General features: G+C 45.3%; 1 protein-coding gene across 7 annotated transcripts in view; it reads left to right on the forward strand.

Annotated features, from left to right (window-relative positions):
* Positions 1–21362, forward strand: part of BBS2 (Bardet-Biedl syndrome 2) — a 95750-nt gene that overhangs the window by 56226 nt on the left and 18162 nt on the right. For 3 of the 7 annotated variants that reach the window (XM_025268690.2, XM_006053666.3, XM_006053668.3), the window contains exons 1-5: positions 9162–9468; positions 15625–15852; positions 17320–17445; positions 17720–17782; positions 18597–18674. In XM_025268690.2, the coding sequence (XP_025124475.2) occupies positions 9352–9468; positions 15625–15852; positions 17320–17445; positions 17720–17782; positions 18597–18674 (612 nt within the window). In that variant the 5' untranslated portion in view covers positions 9162–9351. Of the gene's footprint in view, positions 1–9159; positions 9469–15624; positions 15853–17319; positions 17446–17719; positions 17783–18596; positions 18675–21362 lie in introns of those variants that run through there. The other 4 variants (XM_025268688.2, XM_025268689.2, XM_025268692.2 and 1 more) reach the window with 3 other exon arrangements.

Here is a 21362-nt window from a genome sequence, read left to right on the forward strand (position 1 = left end):
ATGTTTGGCAAGGCTTTTATAATATTTGAATCCTGCTAGACAAAAATCTTTACTTTCCTAAAGAGTCTTTAAATGTAACTTACTAAGTCATTGAATAACTGAGAATGTGATGCATTAAAGAGATTGCTTCATTGTTGTTTCTATAAAAAGAAAATTAACTCTTGGCCCTCATATGTGGGCTTCCCTGGGGACTCAGTGGTGAAGAATTCGCCTACCAGTGCAGGGGACACAGGTTCGATACTTGGGTCAGGAAGATCCCCTGGAGAAGGAAATGGCAACCCACTTCAGTATCCTTGCCTAGGAAATCCCATGGACAGAGGAGCCTGGAGGAGTACAGTCCATGCAGCTGCAAAATGGTCAGACACGGCTTAGCAGCTAAAACAACAAAACCAATGAGTAACCTCATATGTACAAAGATGGTAATCACTCCCCTATGTTCCCTTCTGCGCTTCAGGAGGCTCTGGCTCACCCTGAATCATGAAGCGTGCTGAGATTATGCCCACAGTGTCAAGCATGGTCTTGTGGGTGTCACGGTACAAAAACAAGAAAAAGAAAGAGGCATCACTTCTCAATGCTCAGTAATACAAAACCATAGGATCTATTTTGAATTTTTCAGTGGGGAGAAATTATGAAGGCCTGTCCTACAGGGTGGGATTGAGAGAAGCAGGGTCATGAGAGAGAAAGATGAGGGCTCTGGGCAGGCCTATTTGAGAAGGAAAGTGTTGAGCTGAAATCTGATGGACACATGGGAGTCAGGCTTGAAATGACCTGCGAGCTGAGCATTCTGGGTGGAGGGAACTGTAAGGCGGTACAGTAAGTCCTGCCAATGAGTTATTTAAGATGTGAATGTTGACTTGTTTGAATAGACCATCATTCATTGACCAGATATCTAAACTGCAGCCATGGACTTGCCTGGTGGTCCATTAGTTCGGATACTGCGCTTCCACGGCATGGGGTCTGGGGAACTAGGATCCCACATGGCACATGTTGTGGCCAGAGAAAAGAAATAATAAAATAATAAAGTGCATTCATTTTTTGTCAGAAAGTACTGAAGATGCTTGGATGACATTAGGCTGGAGTATTCTTTGCAGAGGGAGCAAGGGCACTGCACAACAGTCCTGGTGTCCTTGGCTCCTGCTGTTCCACTCTTACTCCTGGGGTGCACAGCTCAGCCACCTCCGGAGAGCTGGCCTGCCTACCCCTGGATGTGTGGTGAGAGAGGCCCGCCCTTAGGACGTGGCCGGTGGCTTTCCAGGGATGAACACATCTCCCGAAACTGGCATTCAGGATTAGCCAGCTCATTTTCTGGCATGTAGAAGTCACATTCTCCATTATCATTTCTAACCAGGGATAAAATAATACATTGACCCCCATCTGCCTGATTTCTCTCGAGGCAGCAGAGTAGGGGTGGCTAGGGAGTGGGCTGCCCTACTAAAAGTGGGCAAGAGACTTGAATTCTAGCTCAGAGAGACAAAAAAAAAAAAAAAACAAAAAAAAAACAGTAAAGAAATAATGGGGGAATTCACTGGTGGTTCAGTGGTTAGGACTCCAAGCTTACACTTTAGGGGCATAAATTCGACCTCTGGTCAGGGAACTAAGATCCTGCAAGCCAAGTGGCAAAGCCAAAGAAAGAAAGAAGGTAATAAAATAGAAATAAATTAATCTTTTTTTTTAAAAAGGGGAGGGTCTTCTCTGGTGGTCTAGCGATTACGAATCCACCTTGCAGGGCAGGGACCCCAGTCTGATCCCTGGGCAGGAAGATTCCACATGTCTCAGAGCAACTAAGCCTGTGCGTTACAACCGTGGAGCCTGCGCTCTGGAGTCTTCGAGCTGCAACTCCAGAGCCCGCAGGCCTAGAGCCCGCGTTCCGCAATAAGAGAAACCACCTCAATGAGAAGCCCGAGCAGCACAACCAGAGTGCAGCCCCTGCTCGCTGCAGCTGGAGAAAGCCCCAGTGCAGAACGAAGACCCACCGCAGCCAAAATATAAAATAAAAATAAATAGGTGTTTTTTAAAAAAAAGAATTAAGGAAGATCATCTCAGAAAGAGATAAACACTATGAAGAAAATAAAGCAGAAATGCTGTGTGTGAGAGCGAGAGAACGCACTGGGGCATTGGGCACTTGTGAAAACACAAGTAAATAATTGAGAGTCTGGTACATAGTAAATGTTCAACAGATATTAGCTCCTATTATGATGATGATGATGTAGCCTTCCCCTGTCTGCTGACCAAAAAGCAGCTGTTTCTGTTTTGCATAAGTGACATGCTGTGACGAGGCTTTGAATACGAGTCTTGTACTCATTTCTTGTGAGTGACATGGACTGACAGAAGAGCCACGTGAACGGCCTCACCCTCACGGCCCCAGCAGCCCACAGTCAGCAGGGAGTCACGTGATGAAAGACGGGTGGACCGGGCATCCAAGAAGGCTGCTTGTGAACCGTTCTCACACAGCCAGGCTCTGTGCGCTGCGCTCTGCCCAGTGTTCCCTGCCCCTGCCCTCCAGGTGTTGTGGAGGGAGGCTAATGGTGACTCTCAAAGTCAGGGAAACTTGAGCCTGGGGGCCTTTACTGGCAGGTTCTGAGGCAACTGGTAGGGAGAGGCTGTGGATCTCCAAAGGGCACAGAGAGCCCTCATCCTCACACTCCTTTATTTTTAAGTCGTGTACACGTGTTTTATCACAAAAGTAAAGCAAGCTTGCTATAACCACAGCAAACATCACAGTGCGTAAAGAAAAAGGCAGAAATCCATCTCCAGCTGACCCTTGCCCCAGTCTACATCCCTGATGTTGACTGGACCAGTGGAGGCCTTGGTTCCTGGGGGCCGCCCACCCCGCTTCCCTCTAGGCCTTTAATCCTGAGTCCTAATGTGTGAGAGCCTCCTTTCTTTACACCTGCACACCCTCTAGTGGGGGTGCTTTGCATAGGCGAGGTGAGGGCAGCAGCAGGTGTGACCAAAGGCCCCTGTAACTCAGGTTCTAAATTCTCTGTCTCACCTGGTCCCACCAGCCTTTGACTAGTGAGTTTGGTTTTCTGATCCCAGAGCTGAAAGGATATTGGGAATGAAGCCACCTACTCTTAAAAAAAAGAGAGAGAGAGAAAAGACATCAACTATATTACAATATAGTTGGATGGCATCACCGACTCAGGCATGAGTTTGAGCAAGCTCCGTGAGTCGGTGATAGACAGGGAAGTCTGGCGTGCTCCACGTCATGGGGTCACAAAAAGTCAGCCACGATTGAGCAATTGAACTGAATATTACAATAGCAACCTTAATGATGCTGGGAAAGATTGAGGGCAGGAGGAGAAGAGGGCGACAGAGGATGAGATGGTTGGATGGCATGACAGACTCAGTGGATATGAGTGTGAACAAGCTCCAGGAGATAGTGAGGGACAGGGAAGCCTGCCATGCTGCAGTCCATGGGGTCACAAGGAGTCAGAAACGATTGAGCGACTGAGCAACAGGTCAAAAGCAGCCTTTTCACCTAGAGGTAATAATAATAAACTTATAATAACAATGATAATAACCATTTATGGGATCTCTTATTAAGGGCCAGGCATTGCTTTAAATGCTTTATGTATATTAGTTGGTCTAATTCCCACAACAACATTCTCTAGAAGTAGTACTATTATTCATCTTTCTCTTTTCTAGAAGAGACACAAGTACATGGGTGTTGACTGCAGGAAACTCATGGCTCAGACTCTGGAACTCGGACCCTCTGGGCTGGCCACCCTGGTTCTGCCACTTACCAGCTGTGTGGCCTTGGGCTGAGGTTATGGAACCTCCCATTGCTCAGTTTCCTCTCTTATAAAATGGGATGATGACAGAATCTCTCTCAGAGGGTGGCTGTGAGGACCCAGTGAGTTAGTGTGTCCAGTGCCTGGCACAGAGAAGGCCCTCAGTAAATGTGAGTGGGAGGATTAAATGATGGGCCTCAGTCTCAGCTAGGGATTGACTGAGGAGGAATTTGAACCCAGGTCTGCAGGCTGTCAAGGCTTGTGGGCTTCCCTGCTATGGACTGCTGCCAACCTAGAGCCAGCCCCTCCCCTCTAAGTCCTGGGTCCCCAGGAAGGAGCCTCAGATCTCAGAAATGTGAAGATATGCCCTCTCTGAAAAGCCAGTGATTCCCAGTGGGGTGTGAGAAGTAGAGAAAGACTGTGGGCCAGCCTCTGCTGGCCCTTGTGGGAAGGCTTCCAAGTCTCCTGCCCTGATTGGGGTTTAGATGAGGATTCTCTGCCCTTCTGTGGATCCATGCTGTTTCTAATTAGGGTTGTGATGTTGTTGCTGTTTAGTTGCTAAGTCGGGTCCAACTCTGCAACCCCATGGATGCCAGGCTCGCCAGGCTCCTCTGTTCATGGGATTTCCCTGACAAGAATACTGGAGTGGGTAGGGATATGATGCAAAGACTCAAATAGCCCCAATATGGTGGATGATATGATCGTTGGGGGACTGATGGAAGCACAGAGGAACGGCGGGTACCTCCCAAATGTGACAGCCATTGTGAGAGAGACCACCAGATGCGACCCCCTGGAGTGGTGCTGTCCGACCTATGAGGAGAGGGTGAGAATGTTTCAGGCAGAGGGCTGGTGTGAGCAAAGGCACAGAGGCCAAGAAAGCATGTGAGGAGAGAGAGAGCTTGTGGCAAGAGGCAGTAGAAGAGGAGGCTGCAGAGGCCAAAAGGGGTCAGAATTTGAAGGTCTTTGTGTAATCTCTCAAAGAGCTTGAACCTACTTTGGCTAAAAATGAGGAGCCAGTGAAGAGTTATGAAGGGAGGAGGTGACTCTGGTAAGGGTTTGTCATCTGTCAAATGGGATAAAAGTAGGACCTGCCTCACAGGGTTATTGGGGGATTAAGAGATGATCCATATAAAGTATTTTTTAAATCATTTATTTTTCTTAATTTTAAAAATTAGCTTTATTTGTTTCTTTTTGGCTCCACTGGGTCTTTGTTGCTGCGTGAGGGTTTTCTCCAGTTGTGGGGAGCAGGGGCTACCTTCCAGTTGTGGTGTGCCAGCTTCTCACTGCGGTGGCTTCTCTTGTTGCGGAGCACGGCCTCAGTGGTTGTGGCCCATGGGCTTAGTTGCCCCGCAGCATGTGGAATGTTCCCAGACCAGGGATCGAACCTGTGTATTCTGCATTGGCAGGCAGATTCTTAACCACTGGACCACCAGGAAAGGCCCATATAAAGTACTTGGAGTGGCACCTAGAAAATGCTTATTAAACGTTCAGTGCTGCTGCTGCTGCTGGTGTTGGTACTGTCCTGCAGTGAAGAGTGAGAGCAACTCTTGCAGACCACCCAGGCAGTACAGAGTGAGCGAGGTTCAGCAGGGTGGACAGAGACTAGGACCACCCTTACATGGATATCCAGCAGGCCATGGATATCTGCTGTCTGCCTGCTAAAGACTAAAAGGCAAGCTTCCTGGTGTGGCCCCTCCTGGCCTCTTTCTCACTCACTAGGCTCCAGCCACCTTATTGTTTCTGATCTTCAAACATGCCCATCCCTGGGCCGTGGACCCAGCTGTTCCCTCTGTCTGGAAGGACCTTCCCCCACATCTTCTCTTGGCTGCCACTGTCTTGTCACGGAGCTCTTGGTTCAAATGTCATTTCCTCTGAAAAGCCTTTTCTGAGCCTTGGCATATCAGCTTTATCTCCAGAAAAAGCAACCTTACTTGCTTTCCTGTTTAATGTCTGTTGTTCCCTGTCCCCTTGTTACAGACTGAATTGTGTTCCCCACCCCCCCACACCGCAATTCATTTGTTGAAGTCCTGACCCCTATACCCCAGAATGTGACTGTATCTGGAGATGGGACCTTTAAAGAGGTGATTACATTAAAATGAGGTCCTTAGGGCGGGCCCCGATCCAATATGACTGCTGTCCTCAGAAGAAGAGGAAATTTGGGCACACGAAGAAGGGTGAATGCACAGAGGTACTGTGGGAAGAGGCAGAAAGAGGGTGGGCATTTGCAAGCCGAGGATAGAGGCTCCAGGAGAAATCACCTGTTCTGGCATCTTGGACTTCCAGCCTTTAGAACTGCGATCACACAAATTTTTGTTGTTGAAGCTACCCAGTTTGTGGTATTTTGTTATGGTAGTGTATTAGCAAACAAATATACTTCTAGGTGTAACTTCCATAAGGGCACAGAGTATGTCTTTCTGGTTTGCCACAGTGTCCCTAATGTCCCTAATTTATTGAACACTGACTAGCATATGGAGACCCTCAGTAAATGTGAGATGACCTCTATTAGAGATTTATTCTTTTCAAGCTGTTCTGGGAGAGATGGCCTGTCAGCTTGTGCTCAGCTATTAGCAAAGTGCATTCAGTGAGATGATGCCTTCCTGGAGACAGAGTCTAGGGGTTGAGGGGAGGAAAAGAAAGAAAATAAAGTGAAGTCGCTCAGTTATGTCCGACTCTTTGTGACCCCATGGACTGTAGCCTACCAGGCTCCTCTGTCCATGGGGCTTTCCAGGCAAGGGTACTGGAGTGGGTTGCCATTTCCTTCTCCAGGACATCTTCCTGACCCAGGGATTGAACCTAGGTCTCCTGCATTGTAGGCAGACGCTTTACCATCTGAACCACCAGGGAAGTCTGAGGGGAGGGGTACCCCACAGTTCTGATTATAAAAGGCAGGAGGACAAATCCAGGGCATTTTCCATTGTTGGGCTGGTTGAGTAAGTGCTACAGGACTCGGGTCTAGACAGTGACAGCAGAGACAGTGGGCAGAAAGGACGGGGAGAAGTCAGAGGCAAAGCCTATTCCAGTAGCCTTATTAGGCCATTGGCTCAGGGCTTGCAAGTGAAAGTCACTCAGTCATGTCCGTCTCTTTGTGACCCCATGGATAGTCCATGGAATTCTCCAGGCCAGAATACTGGAGTGAGTAGCTGTTCCCTTCTCCAGCGGATCCGCCCAACCCAGAGATTGAACCCAGGTCTCCTGCATTGCAGGCGGATTCTTTACCAGCTGAGCCACCAGGGAAGCCCAAGAGTACTGGAGTGGGTAGCCTATCACTTCTCCAGGGGATCTACCTGACCCAGGAATCGAATCAGGGTCTCCTGCATTGCAGGCGGATTCTTTACCAACTGAGCTATGAAAGCCCTACATTCCATCAAGGCCCTCAAATTTAGTCTTTAGACATTATCTCCTAAAGAGATTACAACTAGTCATGGACACCCCCTGTAGGCTTGAAAAAAGATGCTCATTTGAACAGCTGTAATTGGAAAATGCAAATATCAAGAATATTCTAGAACCCATCTTTCAAGACCTACCTTCAATATCTGACACAGTGATTTTCCTCCTCCTGGCAACATTCTCTTCACTTAGCTTCCTTCTCAGTCTCCTCTGTTGGTTCCCACTCATCTCATCCCTCAGCCTTAAATGTTTATTTTTAGAAGTCAGCCAGAGCGATCCCTTCGTGTCTTTGCACCTGAATTTCCTCTGCTGAAACACACTTCCTCAAAACTGATTCCCTTTCAGATTCTTGCCTGAATGTCACTTTCTCAGTGAGGTCTCTTCCCTACCACCATATTTTTAAAAATTATTTATTTTGGCTGGCTGGGTCTTTGTTGTGGCACAGGGGCTTTCTCTAGTTGCAGTGATTGCGGGTTACTCTCTGCCACTCTCTAGTTGCTTTCCTGGTGGCTCAGTTGGTAAAGAACCCACCTGCAATGAGGGAGACCTGGGTTCAATCCCTGGGTTGGGAAGAACCCCTGGAGAAGGGAACGGCTACCCACTCCAGTATTCTGGCCTGGAGAAGTCCATGGACATGGGAGGCTGGCAGGCTACATTCCATGAGATTGCAAAGAGTGGGATATGACTGAGCAACTTTCACTTTCTCTAGCTGTAGTTCGCAGCCATCTATTCCGATGGCTTCTGTTGTTGCAGAGCATGGGCTCTAGGTGTGCAGGCTCAGTAGTTGTGGCACACAGGCTTAGTCGCCCCATGGCATGTGGGATCTTCCTGGACCAGGAATAGAACCCATGTTCCCTGCATTGGCAGGCAAATTCTTAACCACTAAACCACCAGGGAAGTCTCCCTACTACCTTACTTAAAATTGCCCTTTCTCCAAACTTCCATCCCTCTTTCCTCTTTACCACTTACCACCAAAAGACTTCCCACATGTATTTCTCATTTAGTGTTTGTCTCCTCTGACTTATATGTCAGCTTCGGGAGACCAGAGGTTTGTTTTACGTGTACTGCCATATCTCTACTACTAGAATAGGGCCTGACACAGTTCAGTTCAGTTCAGTTGCTCAGTCTTGTCCAACTTTTTGCGACCCCATGGACTGCAGCACACCAGGCCTCCCTGTCCATCACCAACTCCCAGAGTTTACTCAAGCTCATGTCCATTGAGTTGGTGATGCCATCCAACCACCTCATCCTCTGTAAACACAGTCAAGTCTCAAAAAATAAATGTCTGAATGAATGCTAAGAAATTGATAAAGAACTAAAGATGAGAGTTTAAAGTATGATTTTTTTCAAGAGGATTGATATATTAAGTAATTCCTGTGGGCATCAACATAACAGCTAAAGTAAGAAGAGTAGATATTCAAGGCATTTTTGTTGTTCAGTTACTAAGTCATGTCCGACTCTGTGACCCCAAGGACTGCAGTGAGCCAGGGTTGCCTGTCCTTCACTGTCTCCCGGGGTTTGCTCAAACTCATGTTCATTGAGTCGGTGATACTAGTCGCTCCCTTGGACTTCCCTGGTGGCTCAGAAAGTAATCTGCCTGCAATGCAAGAGACGCGGGTTTGATCCCTGGCTGGGGAAGATCCCCTGGAGAAGCGAATGGCTACCCACTCCAGTATTTCTTGCCTAGAGAATTTCATGGACAGAGGAGCTTGGCGGGCTACAGTCCATGGGGTCGCAAGGAGTCGGACACGCCTGAGCGACTAACACACACATTCAAGGCATACTTATTGAATAAGCCCTTAGAGTGGGGTAGATAGAATATGTGTAGGCTGCAACAGTTGGGCAGCTTGGTTGTGGTGCTAAATGAGAAGCCCCAGGGGTGCGATGGCTCAAACACCGCCACTGTAGACCCGCAGCTGAGTTGAATCCAACGCTGGAAAGTTACAACAGGAAAATGGCAGGAGGCCACCCGCGAGACCCAAGTTCAGCCTCAGCCGCGCTTGAGGCCCGACCGCGCAGCTGCAGAACTCGGTGGGCGGGCCTGCGCAGCCGCAGAAAGAGCTTGCGGCCTGGGGTCCGAGTCAAGTTCGCATCGGTTTCCCGCCTGGCCTGATGTAGCCAGACCCGGTCCGGTCCGGTCCGGTCCCCGCGCCTCTCAACGCCTCGGTGAGGCCGGGTCCGCAGCGCCGGTCTCGCGCCACTAGCTGTCTTCTCTTGAGCCGCCGCCAACATGCTGCAGCCCGTGTTCACCCTGAAACTGCGCCACAAAATCAGCCCCCGCATGGTGGCCGTAGGGCGCTACGACGGGACTCACCCGTGCCTGGCGGCCGCTACCCAAGCGGGCAAGGTAACCGCTCCCACCCATTCCCACCCGCAGCCCGGGCCCCTGGAGTCCCTACGACTTCCGCGGGCCGCGTCCTGGCAATCCCGCCGCTCATTCTCAGACCCCGCCCCCAGCCAGGGTTGCCAGGCAACGGGTCGGTTGTCGAGCCAGCTCTCCCTTCTGCGCAGAAATCCTGAATAACAAAGCGGAACGGCCCTTCCGAGCAGTTAACTTGTCTTCAGGCTCTTAGACTCGGATGATGTTGGAGTCTCTTTACAGATAGGGAGCATAGGGAAGAGAAGTCCCCTGCAGGGAAGGCCTTGATCAGCGTTAGTAGTAATGGAGGACGCCGGATTTAAGCCCAGAGCCTCAGTCCTTCGCTGGGAACGTCCTACCATCTCAGACTGCCTCTCAGAGCCAAACAACTCTACGGCAGGGGAAAAAAAATTATAGACACCTCTAACTTAAATGATTCAAATTGCTCTTTTGATCTTTATCCACGTACATTCATGTCTCTTACTGTAATTTATTCACTAAGTACCTATTAGGGGCTTACTGTGTATCCGGTGCTGTGCAAAGTGTGGGCGTCTCGGAGACGAAAAAGATATGGTCATTCAATATCTCACCAGACTTACTGAATACCTTCTTTGTACTACATCTTGGGGATTCAGAGATAAAGCTGGAGTCCGTATTCACAGAAAGCTTCTGGTCCAGGACAACAGACAGGGCAAATCAGGGCACTCTGTGCTGATGGAGGAATGCCCAAAAAACATGGAATACAGTGACGCCGAGCTTAATGACTGCGAACAGTTACAAAACCTTATTACGTTAATTATCTCAGCGTCCTGCTAAATTGCCAAGTGCTGTAGCATAGCCCAGGTGTGGTAGATCCTGGCTTTGGTACCTACTGATTTCATGACCTTGGGCAGGGTGCTTAATAGTATCTACCACATAGAGTTGTTAAGAGGATTAAGTTACTGTGTGTCATGCTCTTGGCATATAGGCAGTGGTCACTAATTGTTAGCTGTTATTTTCTTTTTATTACTCCCACTTTACTGATTAGAAATAATGGTTTAGAGAGGTTCAAAGCAATGTTTGAGGTTGCTCAACTGGAAAGCGTAGAAATGAGATTAGAGTGCCTGTTCTCTGACCCAGCATGGATTTAACAAGTTGATATTTATATAATGATTTATAGTTTTCAAGACACTTCCATCTCCAATATATGTTTTCTCATTTGCTCCGCCTTGCTGCTGCTGCTGCTGCTGCTGAGTCACTTCAGTCGTGTCTGACTCTGTGTGACCCCATAGATGGCAGCCCACCAGGATGCCCCGTCCTTGGGATTCTGCAGGCAAGAACACTGGAGTGGGTTGCCATTTCCTTCTCCAATGCATGAAGGTGAAAAGTGAAAGTGAAGTCGCTCAGTCATGTCCGACCCTCAGCGACCCCATGGACTACAGGAGCCTGGCCGGCTGTGGTGCATGGGGCTGTGAAGAGTTGGACATGACTGAGCGATTAACACTTCTGTCCACTCCCTTGGAGGTTACATTTGAGAGAAGGAGCCAGACAGTTAACAGATACACACAGTCTGCAGAGGGGTAATGGCTGTTTTAGACAGGGTGATCAAGTAGGCTTCTGATAAGATAACTGTGGATCAGAGGTTTGAAGGAAATGAAACAAGCCCCTGCAGATAGGTAGAGTTAAGTATATCAGCAAGTACACACGGGCTTTGAGGTAGAGGGTATGCTTGGTGTGTTCCAGAAACACAGGAAGGCTTCTGGGACTGGAATGGATTGAGGGAGGCAGTGAGGTGGCCAGTAATAGCTGGATCATATAGGGCCTCATAGGCCACAGCAGAGACCTTGGTTTTTGATAAAGTGGGTGACTGGGATTTGGTTTATGTTTTAGATGAAGGATTACTGGGTGGCACTGCAACAGAGATGCAGGGAGTGGAAGCAGGTTTCTCTGGAAACCCTTTCATTAGAATGTGACCTAGAGAGGGAGGCAGGGACACCTTATTCTAGGTCTGTTTCTGAAGACAGGGGAAAAAGGGAGAGATGGAAGTTCCTATGTTCTCTGTAATCAGATACTTTATATTCAGAACTTCAAAAACAGATCTGAGAAGTTCTGACCTGATCTTTAGACCTAAAATTGGCACCATTTTATGATCCAAACAACACACAAAAATATAATTTCCTTTAAATACAAAAATGTCTCCAGTAAGGCTGAAGCCCTCCTTGACTGTGGGGGCCCATGTCTTCAGAAACAGGATTTTGTAATTTTCTGTGGGTCTCTGTTGTGAAGGTGGGGCTGACTTACTGGAATCTGGTCTCCGCATCTGAGCAAGGATATTTTGAAAAGGGGTTTCTCGCAGGATGAACATTAGTTCATCTGAGGCCATGTTTCCTCTCACCATGGAATACATATTGCAGCAGCACCCCCTCAGCTAAAACAAGCGTGTAAACTACAGCCAGTTCTTTGGCTTGAAGGCACTGTGTGTGTGTGTGTGTGTGTGTGTGTGTGTGCGCGCGCGCGCGCTCGTGCGCGCGTGCCTGTGTGCTCAGTCATGTCTGACTTTTAGTGACCCCATGGACTGTAGCCCATCAGGCTTGTCTGTCCATGGAATTTTCTAGGCAAGAATATTGGAGTGGGTTGGCATTTTCTCCTCCAGGGGATCTTCCCGACCTAGGGATCGAACTCTAGTCTCTTGGGTCTCTTGTATTGGCAGGCATATTCTTTACCCCTGAGCCACCAGGGAAGCCCTGGATAAAGGCACTGGGAGTGACTGAGCCTGTGGGCCAGATGAGTCTCCTGGGCACTGATTTCTGTGTATGGAAAACAGCAGGAGGGGCCTAGGGAGGAACCAGACGCCTGGGACTCTGGCTGCTGCTGCTAAGTTGCATCAGTTGTGTCCGACTCTGTGTGACCCCATAGACGGCAGCCCACCAGGCTCCCCCGTCCCTGGGATTCTCCAGGCAAGAACACTGGAGTGGGTTGCCATTTCCTTCTCCAAAGCATGAAAGTGAAAAGTGAGAGTGAAGTCGCTCAGTCGTGTCCGACTCTCAGCGACCCCATGGACTGCAGCGCACCAGGCTCCTCCATCCATGGGATTTTCCAGGCAAGAGTACTGGAGTGGGGTGCCATCGCCTTCTCCAGGACTCTGGCAATAAACCTCAAACTCCTTTCATCCCAATAACAATGAACGTGAAGTCCACAGATTATTTTTCTTGCTGTTCTTTCTCAGCCTATCTAATTACTAGAAGACTCTGTAAGAATTCTTTTGTTCAGAACTATTATAAAAGGAAGGAAGATATGGCTGGAGATGACTGGAGCCTGACAAGCTTGTGTCTCACTCCTGTCGTTTATCGGTGGTGAGACCTTGGGAAAGGAAAGGCCATAACCCCTCTGACCTCTTCTGTATATCCAGAGGACCAAATGCAGTAACGTTTATAAAAGCATGTTGTAAAGTATTACACAAATGAGAATGTGAACACAATATTCAGTAGCTACACACCTTTTCTGTAGGTTTCTCATCAATCTTTTTTTTTTTAATTTATTTTTAATCGGAGGATAATTGCTTTCCAAGGTTGTGTTTGTTTCTGCCGTACAACAACGTGAATCAGCCATATGCATACATATTTCCCCTTCCTCTTGAACCTCCCGTCCGCTCTCCACCTCACCCATCCCACTCCTCTAGGTTGTCACAGAGCCCCGGGTTCAGCTTGCTGTGTTACACAGCGACTTCCCCCCGGCTGTCTGTTTTACATATGGTAATGTATATGTTTCAGTGCTACTCTCTCAGTTCATTCCACCTTCTCCTTCCCCCACTGTGTTCTCTATGTCTGTGTCTCTATTCCTACCCTGCAGATAGGTCCATCAGTTCCATTTTTCTAGTTTCCATATGTATGCGTTAATATATGATATATGTTTTTCTCTTTCTGACTTTTTTCACCCCGTATGACAGACTGTAGGTTCATCCACCTCAGTTCAACTGACTTAAAATTCGTTCCTTTTTTACAGCTGAGTAGTATTCCATTAGGAAATGGCAACCCACTCCAGTGTTCTTGCCTGGAGAATCCCAGGGACAGGGGAGCCTGGTGGGCTGCTGTCTCTGGGGTCACACAGAGTTGGACACGACTGAAGCGACTTAGCAGCAGCAGTATTCCATTGTATATATGCACCACAACTTCTTTATCCAGTCATCTGTCAGTAGACATCTAAGTCTAATAAGTCTTGTAAAAATTATCTTTTGTTGAACAGGTTACCTTGTTTAGATAATAATTTAAAATTAATCCTGCTTGGGTGTAAAACTGAGTCCCCTAAAACTGAGTTCCTCTACTGAGTTTATGATTAACTTCTCTATTCAGAACTCTTATTTCCTTTCTTGTTCCACACCCTCAGGCTTGAGGAGTATCAGAGGAAAGGGGAGACTGTAACCAAGCTGGACCCTAGTGGCCTTCCTGGGACAGCCCCCTCCCAACCAGCCTTGTCCTCTACTTCTTGTTTGTTGAAAAGCTTTAGTCTCCCAGGCCTCCCTTGAGTCTCAGAAGGCTGGGTCAAGTGTTAATGTTTAGGAATGTGAAGGTGTAGAAACAAGCTTTTGAGCTGGGAAACTGGCAACAATTTGGATGATAGAATTACCAAACTCCCAGTTCCCTGAAATCTGTGAAGGTCTGACACACATTCCTAAGTTTTTACAGGAAGCAGACCCCTACCAATTGAAAACTGCTGATCATAAGCATATAGACCCCAGACTGGGTTGAAATCAGAAGACAGGTGAGGCTTAAAACCTCCCCTGGATGCCAACCAGTCCAAGAGTTGTGCGCAAGCTGCTCACATGCCCCGCGGCCCCCTCCTGCCCACACTGCCTTTAAAACTTTTCTCTCCTATCTGGCAACTTGAAGATGGTCTTAGGATGTTAGTCCACCTTCTTCCCAGGTTGCTGGCCTCTTGAATAAAGCAAAATTTCCTTTCCCACCAACACTTGTCTCTTGGGTATTAGCCTTTTGAGTGGCGAGCAACCAAACTGGCCTCGCTGGGTTACAGATTTACACCAAAGGGTTGAAATACTCATTTAAAATTAGAAAATTTTCTCAGAGCAACTAAGCCCATGAACCACAACTGTTGAGCCTGTGCTCTTGAGCCTGGGGGCCACAACTGCCGAAGCCCACGAACCGTAGTGCCTGTGCTCCGAACAAGAGAAGCTGCCACAAGGAGAAGCCTGCGCACTGCTGCTAGAGAGCAGCCTCTGTTCACTGCAACTGGAGAAAAAGCCTGCTCGCAGCAACAAAGACTCAGCACAGCCAAAAATAAGTCAGTAAAATGAAATTAGCAAATTTTAGAACTAGATGGGGGCTTAAGGGATCTCATCCCTCTTTTTTTTTTTTTTTTTAATATTGCCTCTTATATTGCTTTTTCCAGAAAATGAAAATTTCCCTAATGGAATTTCTGTACTTTATATCTGTGGCCTAATGTCTAAGATCCCCCCCACCCCAAACCCAGTTCCCCCCTTTTGAGAATGCTTCTAGTTTAAACCTTTTACATACGAAGCCCAGGTAAATTTAAAGATTTGTAGGGACACTCAGATGTTTATATTTGTGATAGTTAAAACTGCTAGATTAATTAATTTTGAGTTAGTTCTGCTTGTATAGACTATGAAAGCCTTCAAGAAGAAGCTTGCTTTGTGTGACTCTTAGGATTATAAGATAGATTTACTACCAATCAGTTTTAAGGGTTAGGAAGTGAATTTGTTAGGTGTTGGGATGAAAGATAATGAAGTGTTTATTACTCAGTTTTCTCTGATCTTTGTGTGTGTGCGCAATCTCATTGTAACTGATAGCAACTTCCTATAGGTTGACCAGGAAAGGGCTGGTTTGTAAGAGTACTTGAACGTCCTGCCGGTTGGTTGTATGTAAGCTGCCCTGGGAAGTGACAACTAGATTTTGGCCATTATTTTGGTCTTTACAAGGCTGAGAGCCATTGGATTTCCATAGTTTGAAGTGATTGAAAGCCAGCCATGCACAGAACGGTGTATGGGTGTTTTTAAGTTTGGTGGATGATTAAATCCCTTCTTGTTAACGTTGGTAATCTGTTAACAACCTGAGCCTTTTAATAAAAATATATGTTAATTTTGCATTTTTTTTTTTAATGTTAAGGGGATGTAATTAACTCTTTTTCTTTTAGGTTTTTATTCACAACCCTCATTCACGGAGCCAGCATCTCGGTGCACCCAGGGTCCTCCAGAGCCCCCTGGAGTCTGATGTTTCACTTCTTAACATTAACCAGACAGTCAGCTGCCTGACCGCAGGAGTACTGAACCCTGAACTTGGCTATGATGCTCTTTTAGTGGGAACACAGACCAATCTGTTGGCTTATGATGTCTACAATAATTCAGATTTGTTCTACAGAGAGGCAAGTATACCCCTTTATAACCATAAAACTCTCACTTCCCATTAATGTCCACTGGTTTTTTATTTTTTTTAAACGCTTGAAAGAGAGCAGACATTTATTTGGGTTTATTATGTGGCTTTTGTAGTGTAGTTAAAAAAAATGCACGTTTTGCCATTTATCTCTCCTTGACACTTATTTATTTGGTCATGGTTGGTAATCATTTGGTGACACTCCAGATTATCTTTTAGGAGGTATTTTCTGTTGATAGCTTCCCTGGTGGCTCAGTGGTAAGGAACCCACCTGCCAATGCAGGAGGTGCGGGTTCGATCCCTGGGTCAGGAAGATCCCCTGGAGAAGGACATGGCAACCCACCCCAGTATTCTTGCCTGGGAAATCCCATGGACAGAGGATCCTGGCAGGTTACAGTCCATGGGGTTGTAAAAGAGTTGGAAACGACTTAGCGACTGAAAAACAACAGCGTTATCTGTTGATACTTTCATCTGTCAAGATTTGTCATTAAAAATTCAGCCAGTAGCCAGAAAGCCAGCAAACAGGTCTCCTGGTGGCTTTGCATTGAAGTTTAGTATAGTAGTTTCCAGGAGAAGCACTTACCATAGCCTGCCATCTACAGGCTGCTGCAACTTTAATACTCAGATAATCCGTATTTATTATATAAAAATAGAAGCAAAGTAAAAATAGTCACACATAATTTCTTCATTTGGAAATAACACTTAACTCTTGATTGATTTATCCTGACTTTTTACTTAGTATTTGTGAGTGAATTCTTTGTTTACAAAATGGGATTATGATATATACATGTAATCTTTTACTTTTTTTCTATAACAGATTGATTAAGATATAATTCACATACCATACAGTTTACCTATTTAAAGCATACAGTCCAGCAGTTTTTAGTTTATTCAGAGAATTGTGTAACCTTCACCACAATCAGTTTTAGAACATTTTCATCAAATTGTGCTTATGTACTTCATTCAAGAAGTCTGAGACATGTACTCGTTCAGAATGGTGGGTTTATAGGTGCTTGTAGTTTTTGTACTTACAATTAAGAACGAGCAGTAGTAGGGGAACTAATTAATCAGTATTACTAGATTTCCATCTAAAGTGGTTAAAATAGATTACAAAAGTTTGGGTGTTTTAAAGGCGTAAGTCTGATTCTCTGAGAATTTGGCCTGTAGAACTCGCTGGTCCAAGAGAGCCTGGGGTTTTAGAGTAGGTTATCATCGCAGGTTAGTGCGAGACCAAGGGCCTGAGTTTATCCTGAGTCAGTGCTCATCCTTGCATAAGCCATGTTAGCCACAGACACTGTCCTCGATGGACAGCTCTGGCCTGCCTCTCAGGAGACCGGGTGGCCTCTCAGAAATGATGACAGAAGCCTTTGCGTTTCCAGGTTAAAAGGATGTCTGTCACCTCCAGTGTGCCTGTGCAGCATTGTGTTTGAGGGTTTGTCTTTTTTGTTTTTCTTCTTAGGTAGCAGATGGGGCCAATGCAATTGTGCTGGGGACGTTGGGAGACATTACCTCTCCTCTTGCAATTATCGGTGGAAATTGTGCTCTGCAGGGTTTCAATCACGAAGGAAATGATCTCTTTTGGACGGTATGAAGAACGAAATACTCTCTTTAGTACTCTTAAACATTTTTACTTTTTTAATGTTCTTTAGGTCTTGTTTGCTTGTTTGTTTGTTTGACCACTGACGGTAATGAATAATGGAAACAAAATAAAACAGTATTTATAATTTTATACATTAAATAAAGGATATGAGTAATGTGAATTTTGAATTCGTGGTTTATTTCATCCTGTCTTTCATGTAGCTCCTGTTTGGATTAAGTGAAAAGAAATGGCACAGTAATGACTTGGGTTGTATTTTCAGGTGACTGGAGATAACGTTCACTCCTTGGCCTTGTGTGACTTTGATGGTGATGGGAAGAAAGAGGTATGTCGGAGAGGAGACCCTTCTCTTGTGTGTACATCTCAGCTGAGTACATACATTTCCCCAGGACAGTGACCTTAGCATTGAGAGAAGTGTTAGCTTCTCATGATTGATTTTGCTGTTCTGTAGCCTGAATGATGAACTAATTGGCCTCATTTGTCTTTCTCCTGTCTTTTGAACAATAATTCCCTTGGGTTTGTCAAATACAGAGATCAAGACCATATTTCAGAGAACCCTGATGGGGGAGAGGGTGGAATAGTTGTTGGGAGCACAGTCTCATTCACAATCTTATAACTTGATTCCAATGTTTTAAAATCATATTAGTACCTACTTCCCAGTTTTGGCCAACTTTTTCAGGAATCTGGACGTTTTAGAGATTGGCTTTTAGCTTTTTAAATTACTCTAATGGTTTCTCTAGAAATTAACCTCTTGAGGAGCCAGGGAAGTACTGTGTTGGACATTGACTTACCCCCGATTGTCTGCAGATACTGGGCTCTGGCTTTTGAAGCAGGGCTTCCACCTGCGGGCACACAGACGCTGAGCCAGGGAGCATTTTCAGGAGCCTGGTGAAAGAACTTGTTCTGGTGGGAGGTGCCCACGTGGCAGGATCTGTAGTAACCACTGTTTCTTCACTGACCAACTCGTGACCTTCTCATTGGAAGGAACCTTTCTGAGCATCCATCACCGAGAAGTTGGACTTCCTGGGCGGCTCTAGCAGCATGCAAAGTATCATGCAGTTGTTTTGTTTTATTTATGGAAATTTTGCTGTCTTCACTTACCGAACTAAATATGCCTGATTTTTTTGTTTCCCTTTCAGCTTCTTGTTGGATCTGAGGATTTTGATATCCGAGTTTTCAAAGAAGATGAGATTGTGGCAGAAATGTCAGAAACAGAGGTAAGTACCACCTCAGAATTATGATGACCTTGACAGATTAGCATAGTTAAATGTAGCATAAAACGAGAGTGCTGGGACATCTCACTACCCAGTTTTATGGTAAAGACTGTGGGGGTTAAATAGAGCAGTATGTTACAGAGAAAGAAGCCTTTAAATATCCATTATGGAGAAATATTTTGACTCAGTGCTCTCTAATGACCCAGAGGGATGGGGAGGTGGGAGGGAGGCTCTAGAGGGAGGGCATATATGTATATATACAGCTCAGTCACATTGTTGTACAGCAGAGACTAATACAACATTATAAAGCAATTGTACTCCAATGAAAAAAATTAAAAAGATATGTTTTGAAAACACTGATTAGACAAAAATTATGGACCACAAAAAGGTATTTTAGTGAGCTATTACATAATAATAACAATAATGGCAACCATTTATTGTGTACCTGACGTATGCCAGACACTGTTCTAAGTTATTTACATGAGCTACTCATTTAATCCAACAACAGCCCAATTATGAAGGAATTAGTAGTTCTCGTTTTACAGATGAGGGAACATGTTACATTTCTTTGTTAAGTTACTCTCAAAAGGTCATGGCTATTAAGTGGCAAGTCCTCCTCCTGCTTCTCATCATGTGTATTAAATGGGATTGAATATTGAATGAACTGTATATGTGAGGATTTTAGAGTTTTTCTCTTTATTCAAATTAAGTACTTCTTAGGCACATTTCTGTTGGTAGACTTAAAAACTAGATGTCAGAGAACTTGACTAGTTTCTTTGTGATTAGAGTTACTCATGTAATTCAAATTGAAATGTTTCTGAAAAAGTTATCTTTTTTTAAAACAGTGTCTAAAGATTGCCCTTATCCCTTATAGTTTGGTATTCTTAGGATATTTATTTGCTGCTGGTTTTCCAGGATTGGGCAAGATGGAAACCAAAAAGATAATTAGGATATTCTAAATTAAGGAAGGAGATGGAAATAAAGGAGCACTGGCTTGTGGACCCTGTAAATGGACAGAAAAGAAAAACAACTGAAGGAAGTCTTAGAGATCCAAATGGTGGTGTTGAGCAGAATTGAATCAGCTGGTGTTTGAGAGGCTGTATCAGAAAAGATTGAGGGCAGCAGCCTGAGAGCTCACCTCAGGATGAGAATTCATCCTTGGTTTTCTTTGCTTACAAAAGCTGTTTAGGAACATCAGGCTTCTGTTCCCCTGCCTGCAAAAGGGAGACCAAAAAGCAAAACATGCATATTGATATATAAAGTGTCATCAGTGATTTTGAAGGGTTTACCCTTACTATGGACTTCCCTCATGGCTCAGATGGTAAAGCGTCTGCCTACAATGCAGGAGACCTGGATTTGATCCCTGGGTCGGGAAGATCCACTGGAGAAGGAAATGGCAACCCACTCCAGTACTCTTGGCCTGGAAAATCCCATGGACAGAGGAGTGTTGTGGGCTACAGTCCATGAGGTTGCAAAAAGTCGGACACGACTGAGCAACTTCACTTCTTCACTTTTACTATAGATTTTTACTTAATCTGACTCTACTTATGTACTCACATTTTTTATGGTTGTAAGCTGATAGTTGTGGTAGAGGAAGATGAAGGGGAGAAGTGAGTGCCTAAAGCAGTGCATAGCTGAAGATGTGTGTCCATCTGGGGGTTTTGTGTACCTGTATGTGTCTCATGTCTGCTTTTTAGAGAGACGGTCCTTAGCTTTCATTAGATTGTTGAAGGGGATTGCCAGCTTGAGAATTGCCTGTAGGTGCTGGGTTCTGCATTACTGTTTCCCTTTCATTTAAATTCATAGTAAATCTTTACCCATTTGGGGAATCATTGAGTTTTTGTTGGATTTCTGTTGATCATCAATACTAGATGCAAGGGGAGTACATTCTGTGAAACACTTTTTTCGTAAATCCTAGAAAAAGACAGGAGAACATGAAATAACGGCGAGGAATTTGACGTGCCTGTTGATCCTCTGGTCCACAAAAGAAGAAACTAGTGACCTTATAAAGGACTAAGGGACCTAGGAAAACTGGGGCTAAATTCAGGAAAATGTGGACTTTATAAGATTGTTCATTTCAGGGCCGTTTTTTTGTCCTCTTGGTTTAATTTTGCTCTGAGTTCACATGTGTTTTTGCACATCAGCAAAATTATGAACAGTACTGCCAAAAGAATGCCTTGAGCTAAATAATTCTGGAGTCCCACATGGCACTTTGTATTCAGAGTTAAGTGAAGTGGGTGGCTTTATAGAAAAGTTGTAGGTGTAGAAGAAATTACATAACTATTCTCTACTTTATACAGTTTATTTCTTATTATCTCTTACATTAGTCAGAATTAGAAAGTAGACCAGCAGGGTCATAGATAGCTTTAAACTTTGGTTTTAACTTTTAAGGATAATTTTGTTCAGTATCTAAAACTGGAGATTTTGTAAATCTTAATTGTAAATTCTCTTAAGTGTGTTAAATCCTCTTAACAGTCCTGTTAATACTCCAGTATAACATATGCACTCTGTATATTGTTAGATATGTACAAATCCATGGTATTCTGGGGTTTTGCTTTTTAAAGGATTATGTTTTCTTCTGCTGCTGCTGCTGCTAAGTCACTTCAGTTGTGTCCGACTCTGTGTGACCCCATAGACGGCAGCCCACCAGGTTCCCTTGTTCCTGGGATTCTCCAGGCAAAAACACTGGAG

The sequence above is a fragment of the Bubalus bubalis genome, chromosome 18, assembly GCF_019923935.1.
Source record: "Bubalus bubalis isolate 160015118507 breed Murrah chromosome 18, NDDB_SH_1, whole genome shotgun sequence".
NCBI lineage: Eukaryota > Metazoa > Chordata > Mammalia > Artiodactyla > Bovidae > Bubalus > Bubalus bubalis.